Raw genomic sequence first — 12,751 nt, 5'->3', positions numbered from 1 at the left:
AATACACTGTTACTGTTGCCACTGTTACTTCATAATACACTGTTACTGTTGCCACTGTTACTTCATAATACACTGTACACTGTTGCCATTGTTACTGATGCTGCTGTTAACACTAAACCACGATCCTTAATTCTTAACTCTCCCAAGATAAATATTCCTCGTAAGGGAAGAACTAAGAGCTCCAAAACGTTAATTAAGCTAAAGGACAAAAAACAACATCGTAAAATAGCATATATTTCCACTTAAGACTCCAACCTTAACTAGACGAGGTCGGTTAGCATCCGTTATCGCACAATATTTAACGTCCGATACAGAATCTTTCCTAGAAGTTCATGTACCGTAATTAATGTGATTGTATCTCGTTAAGTTAGAGTCTCAGTGTAATTATGATATTATTTTCAATTTATTTTTGTCCAATAGCTTAAGTTAAGAGCCTCATACATAGCTATTCATAATATACTGTACAGGAAAGTTTGTGATGGCGGGCGGCCCGGTGTCTTGAGAGGTGATATGTTATGACGGTACAATTCCCTCCCGCCCTCTCACTCCTCCATCACACCAAGCTTCATATTCTCTCCCCGAACGACCTCCATGAATCACTAAAGACATATCGAAAGCCTTTAACGTTATAGGGTCGCTTGTGAGTCTTATTACCAATGTATTGTTTGGTCTCGTTCACAGAGGCATTTATACACTCGCTGTATGAGAACAAGGGCGCCGAGACATAAGACATTAACCACGAGACATAAGACATTAACCACGAGACATAAAACATTAACCACGAGACATAAGACATTAACCACGAGACATAAGACATTAACCACGAGACATAAGACATTAACCACGAGACATAAAACATTAACCACGAGACATAAGACATTAACCACGAGACATAAATATATATCAAATTGGTGTATTGTGGTGGATCTTCCCCCCTTACTCTACCACAACCACCACCTACCACCACCCACCCACAACCACCTACCACCATTCTGTCCCCAAGAAGATAACATCTAAAAATATCTATATTTATAATAGAACCGTTCAGACAACCTCTATTAAAGTTGTCAATATATATTTACCAACATAATGAATAACAGCAACACGTTTTACCAGAGAGAGAGAGAGAGAGAGAGAGAGAGAGAGAGAGGCTGTGGGTCTCTATACATGTGAATGAAAATGTCCAGTGGTGTAAAGAGAAACAGAAAGAAAACAATACAGGATTTACTAGCAGATATGCATGGAGTATTTACACACACACACACACACACACACACACACACACACACACACACACACACACACACACACACGAGGGCGATGGTGTAAGAGTTAGGTTTTTTGTATACGTGTTGTGAGTATATTTAGAGGTTCTGATACATGCTGCTCCTGATGGTGGTGATAGTGAAGATTATGATAGGTATTTTGTAGTTAGTATAATGATATATGCTGATGATAGTGACGATGATGATGACGATGATGAAGATAATGATGTTAATAATAATATACATACACTTTTGGATCTTCTACGAGTATATGAACAATTGCAAACACTTAAGATCGACTTTTTACACGAATACCTTATTATAAAGCACCCAGGGAGGGGGAGGAAGAGGTAGGGGGTTAAGGAAGAGGAGGAGGAAGAGGGGAGGGGAGGAGGAGGGGAGGAGGAGGAGGAGGGGAGGGGGAAGAGGAGGAGGAGGAAGAAGAGGAGGTCGGTGCACTACAAGACCACGGATATGATCGTTCCTGGAGGCACTGACCGTAAAGACGAACTAAGACAGAGAGAGAGAGAGAGAGAGAGAGAGATTTGAACCACAATTTTGATGGCGTCTCTCGTGACCATCTCTAGGGGAGGGGAGGGGAGGGGAGGGTAGGGGTGAGGGGTGAAGGAATGGAGGGGTGAAGGAATGGGGGGGTGATGACGGATTAAATGGCGGCGGAATGTCACGTTGTAGATATTAATAGTTTTTTTTTTTCAATTTCATGTTCTCCATTGAAGACTCCCTCACGCTGTAGTTTCTCCTGTAGCTGTAATCTCTATCATCAAGTGGGCCAATGGCGGCGGGTCTTGTCTGGGTCAGTTTTGGGACGACGAAAAAAAAAGGAAAAAAAAATATTAAACTTTACTGATAAAAAAAATAGTTTGAGAGAAAATTTTTATCTCGTGTCTTCAGGAGTAAACACACACACACGCACACGCACACACACGCACACGCACAGTCTTGGTATATGAGGTGAGTACACTGTCTACTCGGCCACCGTACACCCTCATCATTACGGTTGATACTCTACCAAACCCTCATGGCGATAAAGTTGTAAGACACCAAAACGAACAACGGAATTTCGTCTTGAAGCTCCAAATCGTCCAAAAGTTGAGACATGGTATAACGTTATATGACCCCGAGCGACGTGTTTACCAGCAGGTGGGGTGGGTGGAGCCGGTGGGGTGGGTGGAGCAAGTGGGGTGGGTGGAGCCGGTGGGGTGGGTGGAGCCGGTGGGGTGGGTGAAGCAGGTCGCCCCCGTCCCACACACCTTACACAAACAGGTACACTTTCCCCCGTGTGTTTACCTTACAAACTAATGTTCCTAAACAATCACAACCACCAACTAGGGTCTAGGCTTCAACTCTCATGATGCTGTAACAACATAACTTACCATCAACACACCTTACCACACACACACACACGAGACTGCTAGAGTGAATATGAAAATAAATTAATCATGGATTTTATTTCTGTGAGCCGCCTTAAAAACTTCCACTCTTCTAATTAGTCTTAAAACGACGCGTCACATCAATCCCTCTTTGGTTAAACACTCTCTCACGTCTTCCTCTTTCTCCTCTGATGTGTGTATGTGTGTGTGTGTGGGGGACACGTTGAGGGAAAGGTGGGGAGACAAGTCATGGGAGGAGGGCTGTGTTGGAGGAAGAGGGTATATTGTACTGTGTGGGGGAGAAGGTGATGTGGGGGGTGTGGGGAGAAGGTGATGTGGGGGTGGGGAGAAGGGGATGTGGGAGGGTGTGGGGAGAAGGTGTGGGAGGTGTGGGGGAGAAGGTGATGGGGAGGGTGTGAGGGAGAAGGTGGTGGGAGAAGGTGATGTGGGGAGAAGGTGATGTGGGGAGAAGGTGATGTGGGGAGAAGGTGATGTGGGGAGGGTGTGGGGAGAAGGTGATGTGGTGAGGGTGTGGGGAGAAGAGGATGTGGGGAGAGGAAAATTAAAGATCACAAACTGTATCCCATCAACCCAGTCACTACTACCAGTCGACCAGGGTGACTGTGACTGGCAACAAGAGCCACCATCGACTGTACAATAAGAGGTCAACAAAGCTGACTCTTTAATGTAGGTCAGGTCAGCCACTACAGCTGACTGGGTCACACTCAAGAGCGCCTCAGTAGTGGTGAAGGAGTTCCTCAAGGCTGTGGTCGGTCTCTGTTCACGCTACTCGCCCTCCTCAGTCAGCACCCACTTCTATGACCTCCTCCTCCTCTCTCTCTCTCACCTCCGATACTCTCCTCCTCTCTCTCTCACCTCCGATACTCCTCCTCTCTCTCACCTCCGATACTCCTCCTTCTCTCTTTCACCTCCGATACTATTCCTCCTCTCTCTCACCTCCGATACTCCTCCTACCCCTCACTCCCGACACTCCTCCTCCCACAATACATTATCACGGCACTATTTCCACTCACCTCCGACACAATCTCTCGCCCCTTCCAGACCTCGGAGCCTTTCACTCCCGCGGCGCCTGCTGCTTGCCTCGGGATTCACTGCTTGTGTGTATTTTTAAAAATCAGTGTGTGTGTGTGTGTGTGTGTGTGTGTGTGTGTGTGTGTGTGTGTGCAGGGCGGACCGAGGGTGGGAGTCACGGCATTATCATCGTGCTGGTAACCCGGGACCAGGAAATGAGCGTCCGTTTATCTAGCGCCTCACCCGCACCCCCGCTCACTAACACAGTCACGCCGAGGAAAAACTTGTTTGAGTCCGCGAGCTGGAACACCAGCAGGCGGTGATGGTATCTGCAACAGGGCACAGTAACGGCACCTGACCCCCACCACCACCAATCCTCGCTGTACCCAGATATTACCATGAATATTTGTTGACACACAAACTGCTGATGCAACACCTGAGGAACACCGTCACTGATGACCTGTATGATCTACCAACGGAGCCATTAATGTCTCCAGTGACTTCCTACAGCATGACAATGGCATCCTGGGAGAGTCTTCACGAGAGGTTTTATTCCTTCACATCCACAGCTCCGGTACACCTGTCTCCCTTCCCCGCCCTCTATCATCACACTAACACCAGTAAGCGTGTACACCACCACCAAGACAGCCAGCCAGCATGGGTCACACCTCCAGCCCCTCCCTCACGCTACACGTCGTCCCACACAACACAACCCCACACTAAAATACTTTCCAAACAAGACTGTTGATTTCCGTTCCGCCTTCAGCGATGTTAATAAACACCAACTCTCGTAATCCTTTATTTTTGTTTGTTATTAAGTCTACACCGCCAGACCAGTTAACACAGGTGTGGTGGCCGAGTCTCGCTTAACGGTACAGAGTGTAAGCTTGAAGGACTCGGTAAACACAGCCCCGGGTGTACAAGGTCATGCCAAGCCTCGCCGTACAGGATGCATACGGTATGACCTACTCAAGGCCAAGCCAGGGCCACCTGTCCTACACCAGCTGAATCCTTGAGCTCCAATCCCAACAGCTGGTAGTCTTCTAAGTACTGACAGCGACAGACAACCTCACAGCCGACAGTCTTCTAAGAATCTGACAGACAGTGACAGACTCCTTTAAACATCTCACCACCGTAAGTGAGGAGGGCGGGAGGAACACTGAGGCTGACGAGTGTAGAACATAAGGGCCACGAGAGGATGATGTGACTGAGTTAGTAGAGAGACTGAAGGACCGTAACTCTCATGTGGCGCCATCTTGAGACACACACATCGTCCAGAAGTGATATTCCGTTGAAACTTTTAGAACCAGATGAACCCACAAACTTCTGACACATGACGCACAGACCGATACACTGACAGACAGACCGATACACTGACAGACAGACCGATACATTAACAGACAAACCGATACACTGACAGACCCATACGCTGACTGTTACAACACTCCGTTCAGGTTCAGGTGATAACAATAAATTTCCTACAGTTTCTCTGACGATCATAAACACAGAAATAATAAATAATTAACTCCTCTGCCAGCCTCTTACACTCCTGCAACTCAGATTACTATTTACTTATCATCTGAGAAAAGAAAATACACGACTCGGGTCCTTCTGTCCACAGCTGTGAGCAAACAACGTGACAGCTGATCCATCCGCCAGTGTTCGTCCCCATGATGACCCCAGATGACCTGTCCCCACCCCTGTATGATGACCCCAGATGACCTGTCCCCAACCCTGTATGATGACCCCATATGACCCCCGTCCCCGTCCCATGTGAGATGACCCAAGACCTGACCTCAGCCCCTGTATGACCCAATAAAGACCGAAGATAACTGGTCCCCATCATACAAGACCTAACCTAACTTCCATCACTACTGCAACCAATCAATTCCCTCTCTTTAATATGCACTCAGCAATGCCCCGCCTCCCTCTCTTAGTGCAAGCCATACACTCCCCCTCCTCTCTCTTCCCATCCCTCTCTTCCTTGCCCCCCTTCTCTCCCTCCCTCTCCCCCTACCTAACCAGAGGCGTGGGTAGAGGACCTCGTAAGAACCGCTTGCAAAACTTGAACGAGAGTTTGATAGTGTTAATGTGGGGGCGCAGGGTGTGGTGGGGGCCCAGGGTGTAGTGGAAGGTGGTGAGGGCCCTGGGTGTGGTGGGGGCCCAGGGTGTAGTGGACGGTGGTGAGGGCCCTGGGTGTGGTGTGGCGAGGACCCTGGGTGTGGTGTTGTGGGGGTCCTGCAATGAGGAGGTGTGGTCCAGGCTCCCCACCCCCTCTCTCCCCTTTTCTCCCACCTCATCCTCCCCTCTCCCCCCCTTCCCTCGACAAAGACACCTCATACACTATGTAAATTGGGCAGGATGTAATTATTCTAATGGACATGATAGAACCTCCAGCGCCTAAAGATTTTTTGTAGAAAAAAAGTTGGGCGTTGGAGAGACTTTCAGGCGCTAAGTTGAGATTTTCTCCCCGCCTGAGTGGTGCAGTTAAGGCGATCATCCCGTGAGACTCGCCAGGATTTTCGACAATAAATTCAAGACTTTAAAACTCAGTGTGAGCTTAACATGGATGAATGGATGAATAACTACATATACAACAACGATAGATGAGGAGAAAGGCGATAGATGAAGAGAGAGAGAGAGAGAGAGAGAGAGAGAGAGAGAGAGAGAGAGAGTCATACCATCAAACTCATACCAACTTATTTCACTCTACATATTACCACCACCCACCAGTACCCTCTCCCCCTGACCAAATACCAGTCATACCATCTCTTAGTGCCGTAGCCACCTCAATTGTGTCACACCAGTAACATACCAGGTGGGTGGGTGGCAGTAGTACCATAACACAGGCAGGTAGTGTCCCCGAGGGGTGGAGATATTTAGCATAGTGTTAATGTTAGTTGCCTGACCAACCACCTCATCCACTCACCCTCCACCTCACCCACTCACCCTCCATCCACCTCACTCATCCATTACAATCATCACCGAGTGTGTGTGTGTTTACTCCACCAGCGTCGTGAATATTGAAGGAATAATTAATGAGACAAGAGACTACAATATGATGCTGTACTCTGGGTAAATAACTCATAAAAGCCACAACAAGGCGAGACAGTCCACCCTCCTAACCCCCTAACCTAACCCCCACCACCTACTAACCCACCCTCCTCCCAAACTCCCTTCCTACCGCTCCTAATCCCCACCACCCTCCTACCCCTCCCCCTTTCCCCACCCACCATGATCAAAACTAGAACAAAAGCTAATCAAAATGCGTAGAAAAAAAACTTAATATCATAAGTCTTTTTAAAAATAGTTCCTTTACCGCCAAGGTTTCAATTCTAAATCCATTTGCAATTTTAGTCGTTTTTCTTTTATTAATATTGTAAAAAAATAGTAAAAGTTGTCGGTGAGATAGTTTGTGTAAATGAATAAATTAGTTAAAAGTTTATTAATAAAAATATAGACGAAAAGACCGAAACCAGTCTTATTTTTTCTGTCAGTCTGTCTCTCTTCCTGTCTGTCTGTCTGTCTGTCTGCCTGGCTGTCTCTCTTCCTGTCTGTTTGGATGTCTCTCCCTGTCAGTCTGTCTGTCTCTCTCTCTCTTTGACTGTCTCTTCCTGTCTGTCTGTGTCTCTTCCTGTCTGTCTGCCTCTCTTCCTGTCTGTATCTCTGTTCCCCCGTAAAAAAAAAATGTTCGACACGACATTAGTTCTAACACTGACAGCCACGACACTCGGGAACTATCAGCAGCACCCAGCCACGACCGCAGCCTCCAGCACCGCCACCTCCAGCGCCTCTCTCAGATGGCGGGGCTACAACACCGCGAAATGGGGGAGAGAATTTCTTTTTCACTTTGCTTGACGACCCGAGTGAAGAGCCAGCGAGGTGGTGGTGGTGGGTAAGTGGTGGTGGTGGACAAGTGGTGGTGGTGGAGGTAGGTAAGTGGTAGTGGTGCTCAAAACCCTCCCTCTCCCTCTCCCTCCCTCCCTCTCCCTCTCTCCTCCTGCCTCACCCCCCCCCACCATGGCGCCCTGACACTCATACTTTTAACTTTTCACATTTTCCTAGTTACTTTTTCTCTTTCTTCTATTTTTCCCAATACCTAGATTTCTTCTTCTTCTTCTTCTTCTTCTTCTTCTTCCGAAACTCTTCTTCTTCACAAACTTATTATCCTCCTCCTCCTCCTCTTCCTCCTCTTCTTCCTTCATCATTAGCCAATTTCCTCTTCCTACCTTCCACCCCCTCCTCCTCTTTTCGCCCATTCCTCCTCTTCTTCTTATCTCCCACCCTACTCCTCTTCTCCTTTCCACTCGCTAACTCTTCTTCCCCCTCTTCTGCATCCTCCTCTTCTTCGTCTTCTTCCTCCTCTTCTTCTTCTTCTTCCTCCTCTTCTTCTTCTTCTTCCTCCTCTTCTTCCTCCTCCTCTTCCTCCTCCTCTTCCTCCTTCCACCAAACTTCGCTTTACAAAATGGCTCAGTTTTGTGGGTCGTGAAAAGATTTGTTGGTAAGTGGTAAAGTGAGGCTTAACACCTGACGTAATGACCTAACTTTAGGCAACTTGGACCGTCAGAAAGAGGAGGTGAAGGTGGTCAGTCTCACACCCTTAACCACCCCACCTCCGCCCACTCCACGCCCATGAGTCCCCCGCCCACGTTATGTCTAGATGTCTCCCCCCACGGCATATGTATAGGTGCAATTACTACCTCAACGTCACCACTACCTCGACGTCATCACCATCTCGAAGTCATCACCATCTCGACGTCATCACCATCTCGACGTCATCACACCGCTACCTGGGTAATTAGCTGCCCACACCCACAATCACTCCACCTTAATAGTAGGAAAAACAAACGAAGTAAAATGAGTTATAAAGTTTGTGAGCTACACTGATTCCTTCCCAGGGTGGAGTGGTGAGTGTTGGAGGGGTGGAGTGGTGAGTGTTGGAGGGGTGGAGAGATGAGTGTTGGAGGGGTGGAGGGATGAGTGTTGGAGGGGTGGAGAGTGTGTGTGTTGGAGTGGTGGAGAGGCGAGTGTTGGAGGGGTAGAGAGTGAGTGTTAGAGTGGTGGAGAGGTGAGTGGTGGAGAGGTGAGTGTTGGAGGGGTGGAGGGTTAAGGGACTATAGTAAGTGATAAAACACAAACTGACTGACAGGATATCTCTCTCTCTCTCTCTCTCTCTCTCTCTCTCTCTCTCTCTCTCTCTCTCTCTGCATTATCCTCCTTAAGTCACCATCTTCCTCATCCTCAAGTCAAGACTTTACCAAGAATTTTCAATTACGTTGTCCGGGAGATTCCTGAGTGACCTCGACCACTCCTACAGACTACGGCCAGGGTCCACAAGCTTATTTCACCTTAAGATTAACCATCCTAACGTTAACCTAACCTAACCTAACTCTCCTTACCTGTGTCAACGCCGAGTACACTCAGCCCTCAACACCGTTAACTCTCGCCACTCACCTGTAAAGATAACAAAAGTATTTTAACCAATGATAACAACAATAACCAATGATAACAACATATGGATAACACAAATAAACAAATTAGATCTAAAAAATACTGAGACACTAGACAACAAGTAATGATAAATAGATGATGAAGATAACTGTTGTGGAGGTTAAGATAACATAGAGAAATGTTGTCTAGGGAGGATGAAGACCCGGGTGTTGCAGAGAGAGAGAGAGAGAGAAGACCCGGGTGTTGCAGAGAGAGAGAGAGAGAGAAGAGAGAGAGAGAGAGAGAAGACCCGGGTGTTGCAGAGAGGTAAGCAACATGGACACTACAGTAAGCAAGGCGCCGGTGAGACTAACATTATCCAACACGGTTGTTGCAGTTTCCGGTTACCTGTGGGATAACTAATTAGATGTGAATTGAAAGCAACATTCGTAAATGTTTATGAGTTAAGTTTTCAAACCCAAATGATCTTTTTCTCCATTTATTAAGAAAATAAACTATTGCACAATTACTGGGAATCACCGTAATTAACGCTACGAGCTGTGAGCGTGAATAATGGATGAAGCATATGTTTAATTAGCTTCCTGGCCACACGTCTAGTGAGGGCGAGAGACGGCTCATAGGAAAGTTACCGTGGGTGATGTAATTATATAAACCTAATGTACGTAACCCCCATTTATATAAGTATTACTGTCTGTTATACACCGTGACGAGACGAGAGCTCAAAGGCTACTGTAATGTTGAAATAATGATGACCTTTTGGAGACAGTCTTTGAAGTTCACAACAGTACAGCGGTCGAGTCTACGGGAGAGTTAATGACGTCATCACAACAGTAGAGCGGTCGAGTCTACGGGAGAGTTAATGACGTCATCAACCTAAGTTAAGTTGTTAAAGCTCTGATGGAGAACAAAGGGAGAGTCGAGTGGCGGGAAAATGGTCATCATACTTATGTCAGTTGAAGGAGGAAAACTTTTATATCCCTGGAGTTCTGGAGGGTTAAACCATCGTCCTCAAAGGGTTAAACCATCGTCCTCAAAGGGTTAAACCATCGTCCTCAAAGGGTTAAACCATCGTCCTCAAAGGGTTAAACCATCGTCCTCAAAGGGTTAAACCATCGTCCTCAAGGGTTAAATCATCGTCCTCAAAAGGTTAAATCATCGTCCTCAAAGGGTTAAATCATCGTCCTCAAAGGGTTAAATCATCGTCCTCAAAGGGTTAAATCATCGTCCTCATCGTCCTCAAGGGTTAAATCATCGTCTTAAGGTTAAACCATCGTATTCAAAGGTTCGTAATTCCCAAAGGGTTAAACCATCGTATTCAAAGGGTTAAATCATCGTCCTCAAAGGGTTAACCATCATCCTCCAAGGGTTAAACCATCGTCCTCAAAGTTAAACCATCGTCCTCCAAAGGGTTAAATCATCGTCCTCAAAGGGTTAAACCATCGTCCTCAAAGGGTTAAACCATCGTCCTCAAAGGGTTAAATCATCGTCCTCAAAGGGTTAAACCATCGTATTCAAAGGGTTAAATCAACATGTACCTCCCATCCAACACACGGCAGCACATCTCAATACACTTTCATTTCCTAATCAAAACACTGGAGTCACATATATCAACACACAACTACCACTTCCAGGACAGACTTAATATTCCCCTGGATTAGGTTAAGTTAGGTTAGGTTAGGTTAAGTGAGAAGATAATCCGTCGATCACTTCAGGAATAACAACAGTCATGAGAAAGACAAACCAAGGGAGTACGATGGAGGAAATCAACACGACACCGCTACACCCACCAACACATCACCCAGAGGACAACACGACACAGCTACACCCACCAACACATCACCCAGAGGACAACACGACACCGCTACACCCACCAACACATCACCCAGAGGACAACACGACACAGCTACACCCACCAACACATCACCCAGAGGACAACACGACACCGCTACACCCACCAACACATCACCCAGAGGACAACACGACACAGCTACACCCACCAACACATCACCCAGAGGACAACACGACACCGCTACACCCACCAACACATCACCCAGAGGACAACACGACACAGCTACACCCACCAACACATCACCCAGAGGACAACACGACACCGCTACACCCACCAACACATCACCCAGAGGACAACACGACACAGCTACACCCACCAACACATCACCCAGAGGACAACACGACACCGCTACACCCACCAACACATCACCCAGAGGACAACACGACACAGCTACACCCACCAACACATCACCCAGAGGACAACACGACACCGCTACACCCACCAACACATCACCCAGAGGACAACACGACACAGCTACACCCACCAACACATCACCCAGAGGACAACACGACACCGCTACACCCACCAACACATCACCCAGAGGACAACACGACACCGCTACACCCACCAACACATCACCCAGAGGACAACACGACCACTAGCTAGAGCCATGAGAGAGATCAGTATACACTCCCTGACCCCCAGAGACAGAAGACAAATTAACATTATTCATATCATTATACAGACGAATGAACGGGTGACCATGACTGACCAGGGGACATGGCCTCACCCACGACCAGGTAAACATACTAATCAGGAGCTCCACCCATCCCATCTACCTGGTGGAGGAGGGAGGAGGGGTTGTGTGGGGGAAGAGGGGTGCAGGGGAGAAGGGGTGCTGCTGGCCACTCTGGGGAGAACATAATACTGTTTCCTGACACTACTGAGGCGACACATCCGACTGACGCACTGTACTACTAACTGGGACCACACTGAGGGAGGGAGGCAACACTGAGGGAGGGAGGCAACACTGAGGGAGGGAGGCAACACTGAGGGAGGGAGGCAACACTGAGGGAGGGAAGTAACACTGAGGGAGGGAGGCAAATCCCCCTCTGATCCCTGGCGTCCGCTCAATTAATTAATCCGCGTGAATCCCTAGAGCAAACTCTGCACACTTGTCCACGATTGATGGGAAGGAGGAAGGGCGGGAAGATGAGGAGGAGGAGGAGGAGGAGGAGGAAAGAAGATAGGAGGGAGGGAGGAGGAGGAGGAAAGAAGATAGGAGGGAGGGAGGAAGAGGATAGAGGGAAAGAGTGATGGTGACCATATATAACTGTGTGTGTGTGTGTGTGTGTGTGTAGCTATCGTGTACACTCAGAAGCATTTAACCCACTCACACTCTCTCTCTCTCTCTCTCTCTCCTAACCCTTATCACCTCTCCCCTGTGTCTCTCCCTCATTCGCCTCTCTCTTTTTCCCTGTTCACCCTCGTTTGGTCAATCTGGGCTCCCCTCCGCCACATCACTACACAACTCTGCCACCCTAACTCACTCACCCTCACACACACTATCCATCTCTCTCTCTCTCTCACACATACATACATACACACACATACTATCTGTCTCTAATACACAAACAAAACACTATCTTTCTCACACATACATACATATTCTCTCTCTCTCTCTCTCTCTCTCTCTCTCTCTCTCTCTCTCTCTCAACACCATAATTCCCTAAGACAAACCATAACAATAATACACACTTGAGTAATATATATATATATAAACAGTATATATAAACATTGTCAGAACAGTAAGATATAAATTA

General features: G+C 47.4%; 1 protein-coding gene across 1 annotated transcript; it reads left to right on the top strand.

Annotated features, from left to right (window-relative positions):
• The first annotated feature begins 10,892 nt into the window (after positions 1–10,892).
• On the top strand, positions 10,893–11,594 carry LOC121859589 (proline-rich 33 kDa extensin-related protein-like). Its single transcript, XM_042356526.1, has one exon. It carries the CDS (start codon positions 10,893–10,895, stop codon positions 11,592–11,594), a length of 702 nt encoding a protein of 233 aa, XP_042212460.1.
• Positions 11,595–12,751: the final 1,157 nt, after the last annotated feature.

Source organism: Homarus americanus, unplaced genomic scaffold (assembly GCF_018991925.1).
Source record: "Homarus americanus isolate GMGI-L3 unplaced genomic scaffold, GMGI_Hamer_2.0 scaffold7626, whole genome shotgun sequence".
In the NCBI taxonomy this organism is placed as follows: Eukaryota; Metazoa; Arthropoda; class Malacostraca; order Decapoda; family Nephropidae; genus Homarus; species Homarus americanus.
This window is presented reverse-complemented; position numbering and strand designations above follow the sequence as displayed.